At 43.1% G+C, this 20,533-nt stretch overlaps 1 protein-coding gene across 1 annotated transcript in view; it reads left to right on the top strand.

The window, feature by feature from the left end:
* Positions 1-20,533, top strand: part of LOC139664384 (receptor tyrosine-protein kinase erbB-4-like) — a 109,505-nt gene that overhangs the window by 82,348 nt on the left and 6,624 nt on the right. Inside the window, exons 15-19 of the mRNA XM_071543186.1 lie at positions 10,485-10,640; positions 12,826-12,901; positions 14,008-14,154; positions 16,363-16,460; positions 16,743-16,913. Coding sequence (XP_071399287.1) covers positions 10,485-10,640; positions 12,826-12,901; positions 14,008-14,154; positions 16,363-16,460; positions 16,743-16,913 — 648 coding nt within the window. The remainder of the gene's footprint in view (positions 1-10,484; positions 10,641-12,825; positions 12,902-14,007; positions 14,155-16,362; positions 16,461-16,742; positions 16,914-20,533) is intronic.

Here is a 20,533-nt window from a genome sequence, read left to right as displayed (position 1 = left end):
ACTGAAGCTCTTTGCATTTGAATGGCCCTCAATGATTTATTAAAGCATCTTTCAGACTCTGTTATTCTCTTTTCTGCTAAGGAATAGTGCAGACTACACGGATGACCCGTGAAACTCCCTCTGAGGAAGGGAGGGAGAGAACTCCTTTTTAACGATCACTGCGCTCCCACTGGGCAAGACGATGCTTTATAGTCAGATTCTCACTTGCAATTTCCCCTGAGAGGTGAAAGGGAGGGAAAAAAAATACTTCAGATATAAAAAAGCAGCTATACTGAATCCAAAGTGAGTGAGTCTTACCGAGCAAGAAACTGAGGATTAATCTAGATCCAGACACATATCCTCTGATCCTTGCAAGGAGTGGAAACCATGTCAAAGAGTGTTTCCAGATTTGGACGAAGGTTTTGGCCGCTGTTGCACTATTGCTTTACGATCAAGGGAGCTAATAGTTCTGATAGTCTTGATGTATTTCAAGCAAACTTACATTACAAATATATTTGACAAAAGCAAAGACTATTGTTGGGTATTGGAACACAGCTCATTTCTTGTGTTATTTCATTTTGTACAGCGTTTTCTGGAAATCTACAAGGTTGCCAACATTTTTGGAGGGCGCAGTTACAGTTGAGGGGGGTATCACTAAAATTAGGGGCTCTTTGGCCATTTTGCCAGCATAGTAAATGCCTGCCACTTCATCACCCAATTATACTGCATGGTGTACCCATCCAAACTGGAGATGGAAGGAGACGGTACAGTAGCTGTGGCTCTCTGCGCCACCATCAGTATTCAAAACTCCTCTTCCAAACTCCACCATGCCAGCACTTGGCCATTAATTCCAGGCAGGCCACCGCTCCTCTGAAATATAGATGATTGGCAAAAGGTGGGAAGGGAACAACTACTGATGAGGGCTTCCCACCTCACCAATTACCTTGTTGCCACACATGAGAAATAATTGGGTGGAGGGGCAGAAGAGGGACGGATGAAGAGGACAAAGAGGAGGAGGAACGGGAAAGCATGGGTAGCATTGACGCCGGTCTTGACCCCAGCGGTCATGTAATCCACCTGTGGGCTTGGGCTAGGATGCAGCCTCGCATACCGTACATACCGTACATACCGTACACACAGTTGAACAAATCAATCCACCCATCGTCTAGTGGCCGCATCGCATTGTGTTCTGCTGTAGGCGGTGGAGGAGACTGACGCAGAGAGAGATGCAGTTCTGCCCTCTTATCCTACACAACACTTACTCCAGATAGTGGGGCACATCTTGTACCAGACAGATGCAAAAAAAAAACTAAATGCACTAGCACAGTTCTCCCAGCCATTAAACACATTTTTAGACTGTAAACCAAATCTATCTTTTGGCTGTTTTAGCCATGTCAGCTTCCACATCTATGTAAAATGGTAAGATTGAATGAGTTTACCATGCATAAAGAGAGACTGGTCAGATCAGGTGGTTATTTTATACCTTGTCATCTATAAATTGTTATTTTCTGTGGGGATACAGTTACAAAAAACCTTTGCCTACTAGTCAAAATCAAAGTCAGAACCTATTGAATATAAGAATATATTGTATGGTCCAAAAAATGAATGATTCCGACTTTAACCCTATAACTGTATTCTGTAGTATCTGTCACCTCTCCATGCACCAAGCCACAGTTTAATGCCAGGAACTGCAGGAATTGTAGAACTGAAACAGCTCAGCTTTAAAAATGTCCCTCCATGGCTTTCAGTGATTTAGTTAGATCTTCAAAATCATGCAAACAAATAGTTACAACCAGAGTTCAACTGATATGGGATTTTAAAAACTGATACTAAAATTTTTGGGTTAAAGTTGCCATAGCTGGTATTTTGTACCGATATTCAATATCCTTAAAGTTTACCATTTTCATGCCAAAAGTTTAGAAACAAATCCAAGGATTCAGTGTTTCCCCCAGAATGTTATTCTTGTCATGGTGGAAAAGCCTTTGAAACAGCATTTAGACCATCATGGGACAATCTGATCACAGTGTTCTGAATCAATTCAGGTTAAGGGCATAAACAACCAGTGAGTGACTACTACTACTGCTGCTAAATTTAATTACTACAATGCTGGTACCATCAGCTTTTTTTCCACCACCTGACAGTTTTTAATGACCAACTTGTGCATTGATTTATAATTACTTTGGAAGAGAGGCGCAGGGTAAATATTGTCATGTGTGGAGAGGCACGGGGGCATCATCAAGCCAGTTGGTAATCAACAGCCATTGATCTTCTGCCCGGGCTGCAGAAGTAATCCATTTTAGATATACTCTCCGCTGTGGCGCGCAGTGCGACCCCGGCACCTCAGCCGTTTGTATCGCCATGGGCACAAATCCGCAGAGAGACCCCCGGCCCCTCCCTACACAGGAGGAGGCCCGCCCAACACACACACACACACACACACACACACACACACTCTGCATGCAGGGAGAGAGACAAAGACAGAGAACAAACGAGAGGCTTAGAGCCGCTATAAGATGTTCAATCTCATTAGAAGTGTTTTCCTCATGAATAACATCACATCAGGATGAGTCACTTGATTATAGATTTTGTCTGTGTGTGTGTGTGTGTGTGCGTGCGTGCTACTTGTGTGTCGGTGTGTGTGTGTTGGATCATTCCTCTCTGTGTGCATATAGGTGAGTGTGTATGTTTGTATGTGCTTTTGTGAGTATGCATGTATGTTTGGATGTGTGTGGGTGTATGCATGTGTGTACTGCAGTGTGTGTGTGTGTGTCGCCGCCTTATTCTGTGTGTGTGTGTGTGTGTGTGTGTGTGTGTCCATCTTGCCAGGATAAAGAACAGCAGTGGGAAGTGTCAGGCGGTGAGGAATGGGCCCCACCTCTCCTCTCTCTCTCTCTCCCACTATCGATTTAATCCTCCAGCCCGCTGCCACCCGCCGCCAAATCTGTCTCCACAAAACGCACCTGAAGACAATCCCGTCCACTCAGGTTTTGTCCGCATGACTCCGTGACATAAGCATAAATAACCGAGACGGGAAGTCGGAGTATTTTCTCAGGAGGGCAGTAATTCTCTCGACCAGTGTGAGGGCCGTTAAGCGTCCTGTATCCAGAACCGCAGTGCTGCCTACGTCCTTTTCCATCCTCCCTGCCTCTGTGTTTTCTATGGATGGGATTGTTTCCTCACCACTGACTTCTTTAAAGATCTTATTTAAACTTGTTTGTGAAAATAGGCTGCAACGGAGAAGAGCGTCCCATCCTCGCTAATTGAGATGCCGTACATTCACCCTATTTGCCCAAATGAGTTTCTGGTATCAGCTATGGTCATTGGTGGGAAATCTTCTCCGCCCCCAGGTAGTAACCAATCAAAACTTAACAGTGAAATACAGAACTTTCTCAGTGAGCCAGCGCTCCATCTAGAGAAAGCTGGACTCACCACCGATGGCTGAACCTCTTCACTACCTCCATTCCCAACCTAACCAGCCGCTAAGAAGAAGACATGTAGGTCTGAGCAATGTGCAGTTTACTGGCATCACGTTTTTGAGTCTTCAAGATATAAACAGTTGCCGTTTAGGGCCACCAACTTGCAAAGTTGCATAATGAAGCTTTAAAGTCCCCATGAAATGAACTCCCGTTATGTTTACGTCTTGGAAAACAGAGCGTCTTTAATGGTGACCTCATGCTGCACGAGGAGGCGTGAATATAAATTCCAACCAATAAAACCATCACAGATTTATGAACAGTCCCGCCCCTCTGCCCCTCCCATCAAATCAAACTGCCTTTCTCTTCCTGACTGACTTTTGAATGATCCCTCACGGCGTTATGTCCCGCCCCAACATCCTGTTTCAACAGGAAATACATCAAATCAAGGAAGTGCAGATGCCATTTCATGGGGTCTTTAAAGTAATAATCCATGATATAATACATCCATTGGAACCAACTGAAATGACTGCACTCCATTTAAAGATTTTTTCACTTGAGAGAGGAGATTTTAAGATTCAGTACCTGTTTCAATACCAGATTAGTTTTTAGATGGACATTTTCTTTGTGGTGTAAGAACTCAAAGTAATGTGGTTCTGCGGGAGCATAGGGCTACAAAGAGAAAACCTTTTCCCCGAGCTACTGCAACATCAAGTGTGTTTTTCTGAACTTCTATATGATTCAAAGCACTGACTTTTTTCTGTTCCCAGCGTTGAGATTTTGCTCCCCGGATAGCTTTTCCATGTAAAATCTCCCTGCACAGGGTTTAGGGCACAAGCCTGATCCCTACTGATTGGAAAGCAGCCCTCGTCTGGCGGTGTGATCATAACACAGTCTATCTGAAGCCTGTGGATTTTCTCTGGTGAGAGGCTTACCTGAAATAAAGCTTCCAAAACTGCCTCCTCCCTGGCTCCTCGCCTCCACGTTTGCCGCAATTACAAACCTCTGGCAGCAAGTTTTTTCTCATCGCATCCACATGGGAGGGCGGCAAATGAGAGCAGCCAAGTACAGAGAGAGAGAAAAAAAACAAAACAAGGAAAGTTATTTTTCCTCCCGCACGACTGCAGTCACTTCCCATTCTGAGCACTTCCATCACCTCCCCCTCTCAATCTCATTGTGCCGGCTAATTAAAATTCACGGGTTGCCAAGCCATCCATTCTCCCTCCACTGCTTAATTGTCTTGAAAATTGAGGAGATTACCAAGCACGATTTATGTACAAATAAGATTCTGTCAGGACCCTGGCAGTGTGCGCCATGACACACTCCAACTGGGGCCCAGCGTGCACGCACACGCACACACACACACACACACACACACACACACACTGGCATACACTCACAAACACATACATTCGCATACACTTTTACATGCAAAACACGTGCACATAAACACAAGTTAGCACAGAAATAGACACACACACACACACACAGATATGCACACACAGGCATGCATGCACACACATATATAGACACTCTATCCTATACACATACACACACATATACAATAATGCGTACACGTATATGTTCCCATATACGTACAGTCTCTTTCTCTCTGTCCAGAAACACACACTCCAACTATCCTAACCTGCATCTCTGAGGATAATCACACAGACTCGGACACACACACACATACATATACAGGGGCAGACTTAGTGATTTGGGGGCCCTAGGCAAAGGCGAGCATGGGGCCCCCTGAATCCCAACCTTTACCCTTTCCAATCCATTCTTTCTATAGAAAGGAGCTGAGTAAAGGCTAGACAACACTGGAACTGGTCTCTCCTTATACTTTCATGGATGTCATTGATGTTTTAATGCTGATCGTCATCTTCATCATTATTATCACCCTTTCTAATATTTACTTGACCTTGGCTCTAAGCATCAGTTGGCACAGCAGCACCATCACCATCATTGTTGCTGTTGGTGCCCACAGTGGAGCTATTTGTTTCAGCTTGGAGGCAGTGGTAATATTGCTAGCAGCAAGTAGGAGCAGCAGTTGATTCTTTGATGAAAAAAGCTGTCAACAAAACATAAAATGTCCTCTCTTTTGTTTTCCTGTGCCACTTGGGTAGCTTTGCTTCATACTTTTTTTTTTTTTTTTGTACTTTTTGTACTCTCACCGCAACTGGTGGAGTGGCAAGGAAATGAGCTTCAAGTCAAGTGGCAATATTGCACTAGAAGGTCAGTGGATTGGTCCACTTCTGCCTGACTGAGTAGAGGAGCTGGCCATGACTCAAGATCGAAATAATTTACTGTAACAAAAAGAGAGGAGTTTTTTCAAAAGTTAATTTATTTTAAATTGGTGAAAAATAAGTTAAATTAAAGCTGCAAGCAGCGATGATCGGGCCCTCGCACCTTCGTGCACGTCAGGGTGTGCCGCAGCCGCATGTGAAATCTGGTGCAGATCGGACAATGTACACTCAAGTTAACTCAGCTTCCTGTTTCATGGCGAAACATCAACATTCGCCGCACCGCCAGGGCAACGCCGTTGGACGAAAGCTCCCAATCTTCACAATGAAGCGTTGTTAATTCTGGCCACATTTGAGGTGGATCTGGTCAACCCGCTAGGAGGAGTACAGCAAAGTATAAAACATGTCATTTCCTGTCGCCAGTAGGTGGCGCTATGACTATAACTGAATATTGGTATGTAGATGTCTTCAGGCCGGGACTGTTATCAAACCTGCAAAGTTTGGGCCAGATTTGACCATGTACAGTCCAGTTCCAAACCACTTCCTGTTTCATGGCAAAACATGGAAATTCGACGCCTCGCCACGCCCACGGCGTGCGATGAAAACTCAAGCTTTTGATAACTTTTCATCGTCAAGGTCTTTTATACACGCTGCCCAAGTTTGAGGTGGATCCGATCAACCGCCTAGGAGGAATTCGTTAAAGTACGACCCCTGCAAATGGCCAAAAACGCCCAAAAATGTCACAATAAATTCAAAATGGCTGACTTCCTGTCAGGTTTAGGTCATGGCACCGATTGACTTTTTTTAAAGTCTGGACATGATACATGTGCCTACCAAATTTTGTATGTCTAGGGGAAACATACCGCGAGGGCCACTTTGTCGAAATTTAGTAGGGGGCGCTAGCGAGCCATTTTGCCACGCCCATGCGCAAGACCCATAAAATATATAATTTTTGGCCACTTCTGACGCGTGTGCAAAGTTTGGTGAGTTCTCGAGCACCTTTAGCCCCTCAAAAACACGATTTTTAATTCCACGAACTAAATACAATAGGGCTTTGCACCGAAGTCGGTGCTCGGGCCCTAATTAGTTATATTTTTGGCTGCCGTGGCCTAAGAGATATGTAAGACCGCCCCTTCACTCACACACACACACATACTCCCTTCCTATTCTCCTGTGAACATGCTGTGCCATATTTCTGAGGGTCGGTACTTTCCCTCCATACAGTGGCTAATGCCTGTGTTTAGCCTTCCAGATCCACAGGTAATTGAGCCTTAATGGACAATTAATGCCGTCTCATACATCAGGACCATGTAGAGCGGTGGGTCTGTGTGGCCAGAAATGGACAGAGCAGATAAAAGAGAGAAAGAAAGAGAAGCAGACACCTAGAGGCAAAGAGAAATATAATGAGTGATATCCATATATATATATATATATATATATATATATATATATAGATATAGATATATTTATTTATATATATACAGTATAAATTAAATTCAATGCATTGGGTTTTTTCATGGCATGCCATCAGGATTCCATACATTGCCAAAGCAGAAGGCGACAAAATGAATTACATTCACTACAGAACAAGAACAATCCAATAAGAACAAATTAGTCATCGACAATGTTATTACTCATTCAGTATGGTTGCCCATTTCCCTTAATGTGAGACAACAATTGACATATTTTGCTAAAATTTTGCACACTGATTCTTCTCGCCATATAAATAGGGAGCTTTTCGAAGACTTGGCAAATTGTTGAACATGCAGTATTTTTATGCAAAGCAGCAGCGCTGAATCTACAAGTTCTGATGTTGAGTAAGTGACTGTAGGATTTTGAGCAAGTCCTTGCTTAACTGCACATCTGTGGTAATAAGCTTTATAGGCCAGCTGATGGCGCTCGCATTCACCCAATATGGGGATTACATTTGCCGAATTCAAACAAAATGTCAACTTATAAAACATACCTATGATGGCTTTAACTATAACAAGGTTAAAGTTAAATTTATTCCATGTACTTGATGTTTGCAAGGAATCATGGGTACATAGAGAAACACCTGGGAATTGGCTACATGTGTTCCCGCTCCTAGCAGTAGTTGTAGTTGCAGTAGTGTGAACGTGCTTTGGATTTTGTATATTTTGTGGATGTGGTGGTGAATGTGCTAGTGAGGCTGTCTTTGTTTTCTGTTTCTTCCACAGATAGTTCTAATAATAGATAGGTTCACATATATATGTATATGTGAAATATGGGTGTGCATTGGGATAAAGTGTGAGGAGGGTGGGTGGGTATTTGTGTAATAACTAGTGCAGTGCCCGTTCAAAACATGCCTGTTCAGAACGGGCTGATTGCTTGCAGCTTTCTCTAAGAACCGCTCATCCAAACAACTTCACACTCCACACTGCGCTTCCAGTCGCTCGCTTTGAGCCCCGCTGCTGCACAGAGCGCTGTTCGCTTGTTTATTCAAAGTTTATTAATAGTGAACGTGTTGCGTGTCCAATCCGACACTGCACGTCCTTGGGTCCCCAGCAATACACCCGCCAAGTGTGAAGTAGATCGGACGAACGGTTCTCGAGATATGTGAAGGACACACATACAGACAGAGATTCCTTGCTTTATAGTATGATAATAGCTTTATATAGCACTTTTCAAGACATCAATAAGCGTTTTGAAAAGCGCAAGTGCAGTGTAAAATATACCATTTATATTAATAAGATGAATATAACAAGACGGAAGGAATATAACTCGCAGCAAAGTTGAGTGAAATATATTTTTCTGGTAAAGAAATAGTGAACTTGCCTGTGTGATCTTCTCATGCAGGGCATTCCATAGTTCAGGGGCCTCAACAACAAAAGCCTGTGTGTAATGCATGTGTGTGTGCTTGAGACAGTGTGTGTGTTGTGTTTTTTCTGGGTACGCCAATTAAAGCATCCGAGTATAGCATGCTATGTAAAGGCCATCACTTTATTTCATTTGGGTCCCTGTAATGGAGTCAAATCAACACTTATTGATCTGCCTCTCTATCCTTTATCCCGCTCTATGCTTTCTCTCTCTTTTTTTTCCCCCCTCCACCTGCTTTATATGGACGGCCTGTTCACATCCCTTGGGTCAGCTCCTTTCCATCCATCCATCCCACACACACACACACACACACAGGCTCCAACACATGCTTACAAGCACACACTAATTGTTGAAACTTGTGCATGTTTGTGCATGATTGTGTGTGTGTGTGTGTGTGTGTGTGTGTGTGTGCATCTGTGTGAGGATGTGTGTGAAGGAGAGAATGCCTACATGCATGCCATTTGTGTACGTGTGCGTGCAAATGTGTATGTGGGTGTGAGCTTGTGTGTGTGTGCTGAAATCGCATGCTCTTCTGGGAGGGAGCCAAATGAGGCGGTGTGATTATAGCCTTACCAATGTAATCTCACCTCTTAGGCTGCCGCCACTCAACCCCTCCCACACTGCACCCCCCTCCCTCACCCCCCCCCCCCCCCTCTCATTTCAGCCCATTCCGCCTAAATCCAATTTGTTATGGTTTCAAATAAGGCCTCGTTTTTCTGTCCTCTCGCCACTTCAGCCAAAGTGGCTTCTGTTATTGTGAGAGCAACTTTAAATAGGCTAGCTGTGTTTTTTCCCCATCTTTCTCTCTCCTCAGGGCCACTGCGATGTTGTGGCGCGGCACAATAGGGAGTGTGGGTTCACAGCGTCTTGAATAGCTTTTGCACAGCCTTTACAATGCCTGTGCTTTTGTAGCTCGAATACATTATTGCCGTTTTGTGTCTGACAACGTGGAATCGTTTTTTCAGACTGCATTTTCAAATTTTCTTTTGAGGTGACACAAGTTCTGATACCCTCTCTATTTTGCTGTGTGTGTGTGTGTGTGGGTCTGTGTATATGTGTGTTAGGGTTCAATATGGGTTTTTGAAGGCCAATACGGATATTTTTGGATTGAAGCTGCCGATATTTTGTGCTGATATTCAATGTCTTTAAATTCTTAATTCAATTTCATGCTTAAACAATTCCCAGAACTAACAAGTATTCAGTGTTTCTCCCAGAATGCTATTCTTGTCAGGGTGGAAAAGCCTCTGATGCAGCATTTGCTGTAGACCATAGGACACCAAACTGTCCATTAAACCCAGGCCAATAACAATAATGATGTGCCCCATGGCTGATTTTTAATTAAAGGCCAATATTGGCCCGGTATATCAGCAAACCAGTATATCTATCTGATCCAAGTGTTAACATATGCTCACATGTGTGTGTGGATCTGAGCGAGTTAGGCAGAGGCGATATCCGCCACTCAACTTGTTGTTCAATCCGTGTTTGACATTAATAGATTAATTGTCCGTGTTGTTTGGTCGCCCAGAAAATGAATTTGGAAGTGTTATCATGCAGAAAGATGGCCTAAAGACCCAGAAGATTATCTGAGAAAAATGTCTTGAACCATATCAAGGCAGACAATCACTGTTAATTAAAACAGGGAGTTGGAGGTTCTCATTTCTTAATCGTTCAATAAATGTGCTGAATGAAACTTTGAGTCACTCCGGCGTTCCTCGCTCCTCAGGGTCTTGTTTTTAATTGAAAGTTTGCCTCTGGGTTGATATTTGGGGATGCTGCTGTTATTGAAACGCAAAGAATCCAAATGTAAACTGGCGGTAGTGATGTTGGTTGTGGTTATGGTGATGATGAAGAAGAAGATGAAGACAATGATGTTGAACGGGATTCTGATTTGCATGTGTGCATGTGCCCAGGCTAGTGCACATATAGCAGACACATGTATTCTATATAAATGTGCAAATATAAATCATTTCTGTGTGTGTGTGTGTGTGTGTGTGTGTGTGTGTTGCAGGGGATGATGTACCTGGAGGAGCGCAGGTTGGTCCACAGGGATCTTGCAGCCCGAAACGTCCTGGTCAAATCTCCAAACCACATCAAGATCACCGACTTTGGCCTGGCTCGCCTGCTGGATGTTAATGAGAAGGAATACAATGCTGACGGAGGAAAGGTAAAACCATGAAATCATCTCCTGACACACGAGGTTATCTCACAGAAAAAAAGACAACTTGTATATCGTGATGTTTTTTAGCTTGACACTGCACTTTATATGACAGATACTGTAAACTATTACAAAAAAACATTGATTGCCATGGATATTTCACATATTGCAAATAAAAAACAAATATTTATTGTGATACAGGGTTTCCAGTGCACGCACTTGTTTTATTCTAGTAGTAGTAGTAGAAATAGTAGTGGTATCTTTAGTAGTAGTAGTAGCATTAATACTATCAGTAGTAGTAGTTTAGTAGCACTTGTAGTATCAGTAGTGATAGTAGTAGCAGTATGTCCTGTTGGACCAGAACTTAGCTTGTTGCACTGTCTCGTAGCACCTTTGTCCTGTTGGACCAGAACTTAGCTCTATAGCACTTACTCTCGTTGTTCTCTCCTATCTAGAAACTTGCTTGTGTTGTATGCAAATCTCATGTGTAAGTCGCTTTGGATAAAAGCGTCTGCCAAATGTGAAATTGTAATTGTAATTGTAATTGGTATTGTTGTTGTTATTATTATCAGAAAATGACCACTTAAAGCAATATTCCACTTAGTTTTAACATGGGGGTTATGCGGCTGTTGATCCCCATGAAAACCAGAATATAAACTAATAACCAAGATCAGATACAGCAGGGACAACAGATCCCGCAACTGTGATTTTCAATGGACTGGTGGTCCAGCGTTTTAGAACATAATTTTGCCAAATAGCATTTTTATTAGTAGAAGAGAACTGTTTGGTAGACCAGATCTATTTTTATTTTTAATTACAAATTTTAGTGTAAACCAAGAATAGAAATGCAAAATTACGATGGACCAATTACTGCTTTATTGTCTTAAAAGCGGCATCTGTTGTTGAATCTATTCACATGAGGCCCAGTGTGTGATTAATGTAAGTTTTCAGTCTATTTCCCATTGAATGAGACCATTCCCAGTGGTCTCATTCAAACTCTACAAACTCATCCAGCTGCATCTGATCTTGGTGATTAGTTTACATTCTGGTTTTCATGGCGGTCAAGTGCTGAATAACCCCCATGTTAAAACTAAGGATATTGAGCTGTTTAGAGGTGTTTGTTAAAGCAAAGTGAAATTATTAATTGGTGTGGTGTCCTTAGTAATTTACCCATTAATGGTTTAAGTCTATGAAAGAAGACAGAGAAGCTCATGTGCAGTCAGCACCCAATGACAACCTAAACCTGGACTGAGCGACTTTGTTGTCTGCTGTTTGAGGTGTTTGTTTTTGAGGGCTCACTTGGCGAATAGATACATTATTAGTGAATTACTATTTTGGACCGTACCATTGACATATTGTAAAAGACAACAATAGACATTAACGTTAATTAGGGTTTTTATATCCTGAGGGAGGAACTTAGCCCTACACGGACGACGGTTTTAGTGAAGTCAGTGAGACAATATTCTGCTCTGTTGGACCGGTTTATTTACTTTTGGGGAATGGTGTGCTCATAACCCTATCAAACAAATGTGTCCCTCTGGGCTCTCTCCGTACACGGGCTTTTGGCCTCTTCTAATATTTGTTCATCCTCTGATTTTGTTTTTATACCCTCTGTCTTGAGAAAAGCCGATTTCATCTTCTCTCTATCCCATCTCGCCTCGGCCCCGCCCAGTGCGTCCATCGCAGTTTGTGTCAGTGCTGAGGAGTGTGGTGTTCTCCCCTCTGCCGAGTGAAAGACAGACACACTCCAGCCTAGTGGCATCCCCCCCCCAACACGCATCCCGACCACTATGACTGTGATCAATAGGATTGGCCTCCAAATCCAATCACAGTGTTAAGCTGCATCCCAGGACGTCCTGACATCCGCCCCACCTTTCACATCCAATACAGCCGGTGCCCTGTGTGTGTGTGTCTGTGTGTTTGTCTAGGGGGATATAAAGGCTTCTCTTTCATCAAGCCTTGTTTTCCTTTGTTCTGTCGTTCTCCCGTCTAAGATGGCTTACACAGGCTGCCCGCCAAATCACTTGACTTTATGCCGACGCCTCGCCAACAGGCTATACAAGTTTTTAGTCTGATCCCAAAACTCCTGTAATCAGTCTTCCATTTCCATATGAACACAACTCAAATAAGTAAGACAAATACAGTGGATGTGGAATGTGTGCGATGCTGATGTACTGTGCCTCTTCCCTGGCAGATGCCCATCAAGTGGATGGCCCTGGAGTGCATCCACTACAGGAAGTTTACTCACCAGAGTGACGTGTGGAGTTACGGTAAGCCCGAAACTCTCCATGAAGAGGACAAAAAACATTAGGGCCACAATCTTTTCACGGAAACAGATTGACCAGGGAGATTTGAAGGCTGTGTTCCTTTTATTGATTTCCCATGTTAAAACCACTTCAGCCAGGATTGTGAGATGCAGATAAAGTGGGGGGAGGGAGACGGGTTAAAGGAGGATTTCTTGAGACAGGTGAGACATAGATGGGTGCAAACGTGGGTGCAGCAGAATACTTGCCGGGGTGGTGTGTCAGCTTATGGAGCGAAGGAAGCTAATTGTTGCCGCAACGCTGAGGAATGGGACCAGAGGGATTCTCTCTTCTACTTCTTTAACTACTTTGAAGATATGGCAATCGTAGTACAATCATTGTAAAATAATGCAAAATGGATGATCTACTCCTTTAATATCAAAGTCAACCACAGCTACAGTACGTCAGCGAGATTCAGAACTGGAGACCAATCTCCTCCATTATTCCTCAGTTTTATTAGATTTTCATTGCCACATTTCAAATAACAGTTTGCGGTTTCAGTCCGCAATGATTTTATTTTTTGGGCCATTTTGAGCCCTCTGCACCAGTGGCTCTTAACGAAGTCATTAAGAAAGTGATTTTCAAAGCTAATATGCAAGATGGGTCATATCAAAGAGAATAGTGTGTGTTTGATTAAAAGTATCAGTATGTTTTAGTGGGCCAGCGTCCCCAGTGGTCCTCCATGACTGGGGGCTATTATACTCCGGTCTAATACCATGCATTTACTCTGCTCGCCGCTCATTAGCTCATTAACAGCGACGTGATTAACGCTGAGGAGTTGAGAAAGTTCAGAGTGAGCGATGACCTTCAACACTCTGGTCAGCTCATCTCCTCTTCTCCTCCCCTCCACTCTTCTTCTGTCCTCTCTTAACTCGTCTTCTCTTGTCTTTTTCCATCTCCTTTCTTTTGTTCTGCTCGTCTCCTCTCCCGTCCTCTCCTCTTATCCCCTCTGTCCTCTTCTTGTCTCTTCTCCTTGCCTCCCCTCTCTTCTCGTCTTCTTTTCTTATCTTTTATTTTCTTTGTTCCTCATCTCATCTCTCCTCCCTTCCTTTTCCTTTTCCACCTCTTTATAGGGGTGACCATCTGGGAGCTGATGACTTTCGGAGGGAAGCCGTACGATGGGATTCCCACCAGAGATATCCCGGATCTGCTGGAGAAAGGGGAGCGTCTGCCTCAGCCGCCCATCTGCACCATCGACGTCTACATGGTCATGGTCAAATGTACGTGCAGCCTAACGCTCTATACTCACACACAGACACAGACATCCACAGGCACAATACAGTATCTCAGTCTGGTAACAAGGTATATCACAGACCTTTTAACCCCAGCCTGATCCCAGGCCAGAATATAGCTTGAGCTCCTATATTGGCTGTTCCAGTCGAGATTCCTATTGGCTGTTCCAAAATCTAGAACAACTCCACATATTGGCACCACATGAGTTATTGGAAGGTGTTGTGGTGAAAAGTAACAAAAATGTGTTCCCAAACTAGACATATGGATGTGTTGAAAAAGGCACATACTTTTCAACACCAGTAAGGTGTAAATATAACTATTCTTTCTGTGTGTGATTTTGAAATTATAACAAAGTATAACTGGTTTGTACAAGGGGGTCTAGGAAATGTCATGGAGGAACGTTTTGAAAGCAGACACATCTCAGTTCTAAAATTCAAAACAGCCATCAATTGCAGGCAGTTTGGCCTTTGTAGTGTTGAGAATGTGAATGCTACTGAAAAGGTCCTCACTGAGGACACTCGGATTAGCAAAACCTTCAAAGATAATAGAGGTTAGGAGGAGCTACTGTAGCAGGCAGATTAGCGACTCATGTCACCGGCTGGCCGTCGCTAACGTGACCCCCCCCACCACGACCGCGACCGTCCTGTTGGCCGGTCACTGCCGCCCTGCTGTCGGGCACCAGGGTCACAGGTGGTGCCGTAACCTCTGGCTACTGCTGCCAGGGCGGAGGGCCGGTGCCAGCGCCACCCTGGCCCTGTCCTCTAGTCTCCAAGCTGCAGCCTCTGGCCCTCGCTGTCACCTTGGCCCACACTGCCACCCTGAACCCGTGCCAACCTCCGATGGCAAACACACACGCAGCAAGGAGAGGTCACTGTCACCTGCCTGTTATCTGTCTTTCTTTTGGATTAACACACAACCACACACACACAAACAACTCATACACAAGCTTACACACACGTACTGCACATACAGTGTGTGATACACTCTTATTCACTTCAGTTCAGTGACCTGGGCATTATTGGCATGAAAGTAGAGAGCAATATTGCCCAAGCATCAAGATAAAACATTTTATACATGAAATCCTGTGTGTGTGTGTGTGTGTGTGTGTGTGTGTGTGTGCGCTTGTGCCATCATTCTCTTTCTCCCTCTTCGTCTCTCTGTCTCTCTCTCTTTTACCTGGCTGCCAAGACAGGTTCTTCTCAAGGCCAGATCACATGATTGCTTTGGCATTGTGAATAGTGTGTGTAGAGAAATTGGCAGAGGAGCGCATTGCTGCATATGGCCACTCTGGTGATGAAACAGTGTTTATCTTTAGATGGGGAAAATCAGTAATTACAATAAAGGGAATCTGAATTGTTTGTTCCAGAACAAAAAACGTTTAGATTTCTTGATCAACAACAACAACAAAAACAAAATGTAAGTTTATTTGATTGTTTGCAGCACTCAGGATGTAAGTTTGTTGACAAGATACACTGGGATGATGAGCCAGTTACTGAGTCTATACCAATTTGATCTCAACTACGGTTAGACAGATATATGGCATTTTATTAGCACTCAAATATCATCCAGTCAATTTCATCCACTTCTGATTTGATGGATATGATGCAGTTTGATTGATTACATATTTTGTGTATGAATGATTAATATTACACTGGTTGTCTAAGGCAGTGAGTCTCAATCTTTTTCATATCAGGGACCCCTAATTTAGTCCACATTTAGTCTCCCAATTTGATGAGACTTTTTCTCTCGGACCCAAATCTGAGTATATGTTTATTGTTTAATATGATTTTGTCCAGAATTCCAAGACTATCTGTATTGTAGGTAGAGAGATAACAGAGAAACTATGATCAAAGCAGTCATTCTGCTACATTTTCTTATTGTGTTAACTTCTTGTAAATTAAATAATGCTGAAGTTTAACAATTCATCAGTTTGCTGGGGACCCCCTGGAACCCCCTCAAGGACCCCTGGTGGTCCCCGGACCCCACGTTGAGAACCACTGGTCTAAGGGAATACCTTAACCTGAATTGATTCTGGGGAATAGTTGAGCATAAACATGGTCAAATTTAAAGATAATGAGTATCAGCACAAAATACTGGAACATCTATGTGCAGCTTTAGTCCAAAAATATCAGTATCTGTATCAGTGTTCCAAACCCCATATTGGTCAAACTCTAATCTTTTCACCTTTTTTTCAGGTTGGATGATTGATGCAGACAGCCGGCCCAAGTTCAAGGAGCTCGCTGCAGAGTTCAGTCGAATGGCCCGCGATCCCCAGCGATACCTGGTCATCCAGGTAGGTCAATCCAAGTTTCCCAAAAGTGAAAACTAAACACATCTTACTCTGGGCAAGCTGAAGTCAGTGTTCAAAGTCATTGAAAGGAGTTCATTTTTCTAATTGCCACAAGTCTTTTTACAATTCCTATCCGACACCAGAACCTTTCCAAGGACTTTGCTAGAGAATAGCAAGAGAATAACAAGTGTACCATTTGTGCATGTCTGTGTTTCACCTCCCCAAACTCCCCCCCCCCCCCCCCCTTCCACACACACACACCTCCCTACACACGCCTTTTCTCAGGGTGACGACCGCATGAAGCTGCCCAGCCCCAACGACAGCAAGTTCTTCCAGAGCCTCCTGGACGAGGAGGAGCTGGAGGACCTGATGGATGCTGAGGAGTACCTGGTGCCCCACGGCTTCAACATCCCACCGCTGGCTTACACGCCCCGCACACGCATGGACTCCAGCAGGGTATGGATTTTTACCGTTTTAGTTTCAGGAATTATTTTAGAACAATTTTGCACACTGGCGGCACCAAGTGGCTGCAAGAGGTAACTGGATTGGATGATGTAACGTCATTTCTTGGACCTAAATTTCTTCTCACTCACTGCTGTTTATGAGACGGTTTTTAGTTCACTCTTAAGTTTCCATCGGTCACGTCTTGCATGGAGAGAATTTCCCACCAGTGCCCATATCTTACATCAGAATTTCATTTGGGTAAACAGGGCAAATCTACGGGGTCTTAATTAGCAGGATGGGACGATCTTCTCTACTGCAGCCCCACTTTAGGATTTAGGCTGAAAAGACAATATTTTACATAAAACTATTGCCTAGTGCAGGTTCATGGTGGTAATCGTGATCTTAGTTTTTTTTTCCCTTTTTATCTTGTCTCCGTCTTTGGTGCTCAGCGCTCATTGCTGTGGTGTTTCTGCACTGCTCTTCCCAGAGATCACCTGTCAATCAAACAGTGTGTCCAGTACTGTGACGTCTTTTTCCTTGGATTTTCTGTTGATGAAGTTTGAGTTTCTCTTTTCTTTGTCTGTTCAGCCATCGTGGCTATCACTGCTCATGCTCTTCTTCTATTTATACCTCGGACCTGTGACTTTCTGGTTACAGGGCGGTCTCTAATGCTGTAACGAGCCGTTATCAGAAAAATATACAAATATTGATGCTGAATACTTCAGGAAAAAACATGAGAGGAAGATAGTGTAGATTTATCTTCCTGAAAGTGATTAGTCTGCTTTTTGAGGCAGTGTAGATGTCTGGAATGAAAAATCCAGGGCACCTTAAATAAACAAATATTTATACAAATATTTTAAGCTGTTCCAACATATTTTTCCCCCATGTGTGCTGTTCTCAATGTTTTACCCAAATGTTCTTGTTGCGGTTATCTCTCTTGACATTTTGCATCGTAACATGTCAATTTCTATCTCCCCAGTAATGATATAACCATGTTTATTGTTTATTCTATTTTGTGTATTATTGACAGTCTCACTTTGGTCTCACTAATGTTTTTACTTGTAACACTCTCCATGAAAATTCAATTCTCTCTGAACTGACCCTTACTGACTTTTCAAATATTGATTTTTTGAGCGCTCAGAGTGATAAATTGAGGCACCATCATCATACATGTACTTATACAAGATGTAATTATATGTGCTGTATACGCAGTGACATGCTCCATCTTTGCTTTGCTGCAATTTCCCTTCTTATTGTGTTTGCCTAGCATTAGCACATTGAAACATTCGGTAATTTCCTTTGTGAACGTTCTTGAAAATCTATCGCCTTCTTTTCTTCTCCCCAACACCCAACTGGGGGAGAGAATTACGTGGCAACTGCGCTCTCAAAGTACGTCAGCATTTATTGCTCTGCCATGTTCCAAGTTGTGTTTCATTCAACCACAAACAAAGAAACGGCAGGCTAAGTGGACCTGCATTCAGCTTGAAATGCAAAAAAACAATTAAAAAAAAACGATTCCAACTGTTTTTTTCCTCTCCTCAGGAAGATCACCATTCGGTCATGCCTGAAATCTAGTCACAGTCATTTCAAATCCCACTGTGCATTTTGCATTTGTCTGTGTTATTCCTCAACATACCACAAAACAAGGGAAGAGAAACGTATCTAACCAGTTTTGCAACATGCTGATACAGTATGTGCTCCAGTGGGACTCACTGAGCCGTGTAATTTAATTCACTGCATCCGTATCAAGTTTCTGATTGTAGAATCGCTGATCTGGCAACCATTGTTTTAAGCTTTCAGATACAATTGAGGTGGTTGAGGATAGCTGGTGCCTGACCTTAGCTCTGTACTCCTACTTCGAGAGGGCCTCATAAATACATAACCCGGGTTCTATTCCCTGTCAATGTTCTGCATTTGTAGTTCAAATGTTTTTTATTTTTTATTTTGCAACATACATAAACAAAAATAGAAACGAGCATGCAGGCCCGAACAAGGAAAACAAAGCAACACAAATTAAGGAGCACATCTACTGAAGAGGCTACCCCTAAACCCCTCACTCTAATAAGGAAGCGTTACAAGTCTGGTCAAGTTGCGGTGTCAAGATAACAGAGAAGAGGATGCCAAGTCTTATCAAACTGACCAAGTCTCTCTGCCAGAGCAAATCTTAGTCTCTCAAGGTGAGAAAGCCTTGTCATTTCTTCCAGCCACATTTTAGCGGACGGGACCTCCTTTCTTTTCCAAAACTTTAAAACCAATTTCATTGCTATAATAAGGGCATAAGACAGCAGTTGGTGTTGGCACCTCGGCAGAGTGGACAGGTCAGTAGATACTCCGAGCGCAATCAAAAGTGGGTCAGGTTTCAATACTACTTGTATCTGATAAGGTTCTAAATACATAGTCCAGAAAGGGGTCAGTTTAGGACATAGGACATAGCTGTGGAGAAGAGTGGCTTCCTCAATAAGACATTTATCGCACAGCGGGGAAACATCTGAAAACATTTTGTGAAGCCTTGCCTTGGTATAGTGTAGTCTGTGAATAATCTTAAATTGAATAAGGCAGAGTCTAGTGTTAGCTGAGCATTCGTGTATGTTCACTAATGCGCCTTTCCAAAGCTCATCCTCAATATTCAGTCCCAGTTCCTGCTCCCAAAGTACTTTAATTTTTCCCATAGTAGGAGAACACATATCTAACATTGGTTTATAGATTCGAGAAATTAGGTGGTTTTCCCTGCCCCCCACCTTTAAAATATCATCAAACCAAGTAGGTTGCGTTTTCTCAAGATTGGGAAAATATTTCCTCACATAGTCCCTGATCTGTAAATACCTGAAAAAGTTATTCCTGGGGGGACCATATTGGACCTGGAGTTGATCAATGTTCTGCATTTCAAACTATAACCTTCTTTGACTTCAAATATTGGTGGACTACTGTTTATCACAGTTGAACAAAAAACATGGATCTGCAAAAAGTACTCATTTATAATAGGTTCTCACTCCCTCACTGCCTAAATGACCATGAAAACTTTCAATTTAAAAAGGAAAAAGACCAAAACTTTGCAGTCAAGTGAGACCGCACCAGTATATTTTAGCACACTTTCAAATACTTGAGCAGCCCTTTTCTCGCTGGATGGCGGGCATCATGGCAGGTACTCAGACAGCCTAAGAAGTGTGCATATCACTTGCATGCAAGATGCACCAAGGGCATGAACCAAATAACACAAGGGCCTCTGCCCTTGTGTTATTTCAAGTATTCACCTTCTGTTTTGGCCAGGCCTGTTGGTAAATAAGTAGTTTTTTTGGAGCACATTATAATTTGGTGGGTTATTTCCCTTTTTAGATGGACTCATCTGTTGTTCTGAAATTGGTCACCATTTCTTAGATTGCAGCAGCAGGGTAACTGGCACTGGAGACGTAACTCGACTGCGAGCGGGCCCATTAAAAGGCAAAGTACTTATTCAGATCGTTTAGATGTTCTCTAAAGGGATGTGGGTTTGTGTGAAGCTGTAATGGCATTTTATTTAAGGGGGGGGGGGCATTAGCTCACTGTATACTGCAGGCTGCTCAAGCACAGAAGACCAGGATCTGAAAACAGACCTCACGCAGCTCTCCCGCACTTTCATTCTCGTCGTCCTCTCG

Source organism: Centroberyx affinis, unplaced genomic scaffold, assembly GCF_046629955.1.
Source record: "Centroberyx affinis isolate AG114_WGS23_722 - 3 ecotype Tasmania unplaced genomic scaffold, CSIRO-AGI_Caff_v1 ptg004262l_1, whole genome shotgun sequence".
NCBI lineage: Eukaryota > Metazoa > Chordata > Actinopteri > Beryciformes > Berycidae > Centroberyx > Centroberyx affinis.
The sequence above is the reverse complement of the archived record's forward strand: the minus strand, read 5'-3'. Positions and strand labels throughout refer to the sequence as shown.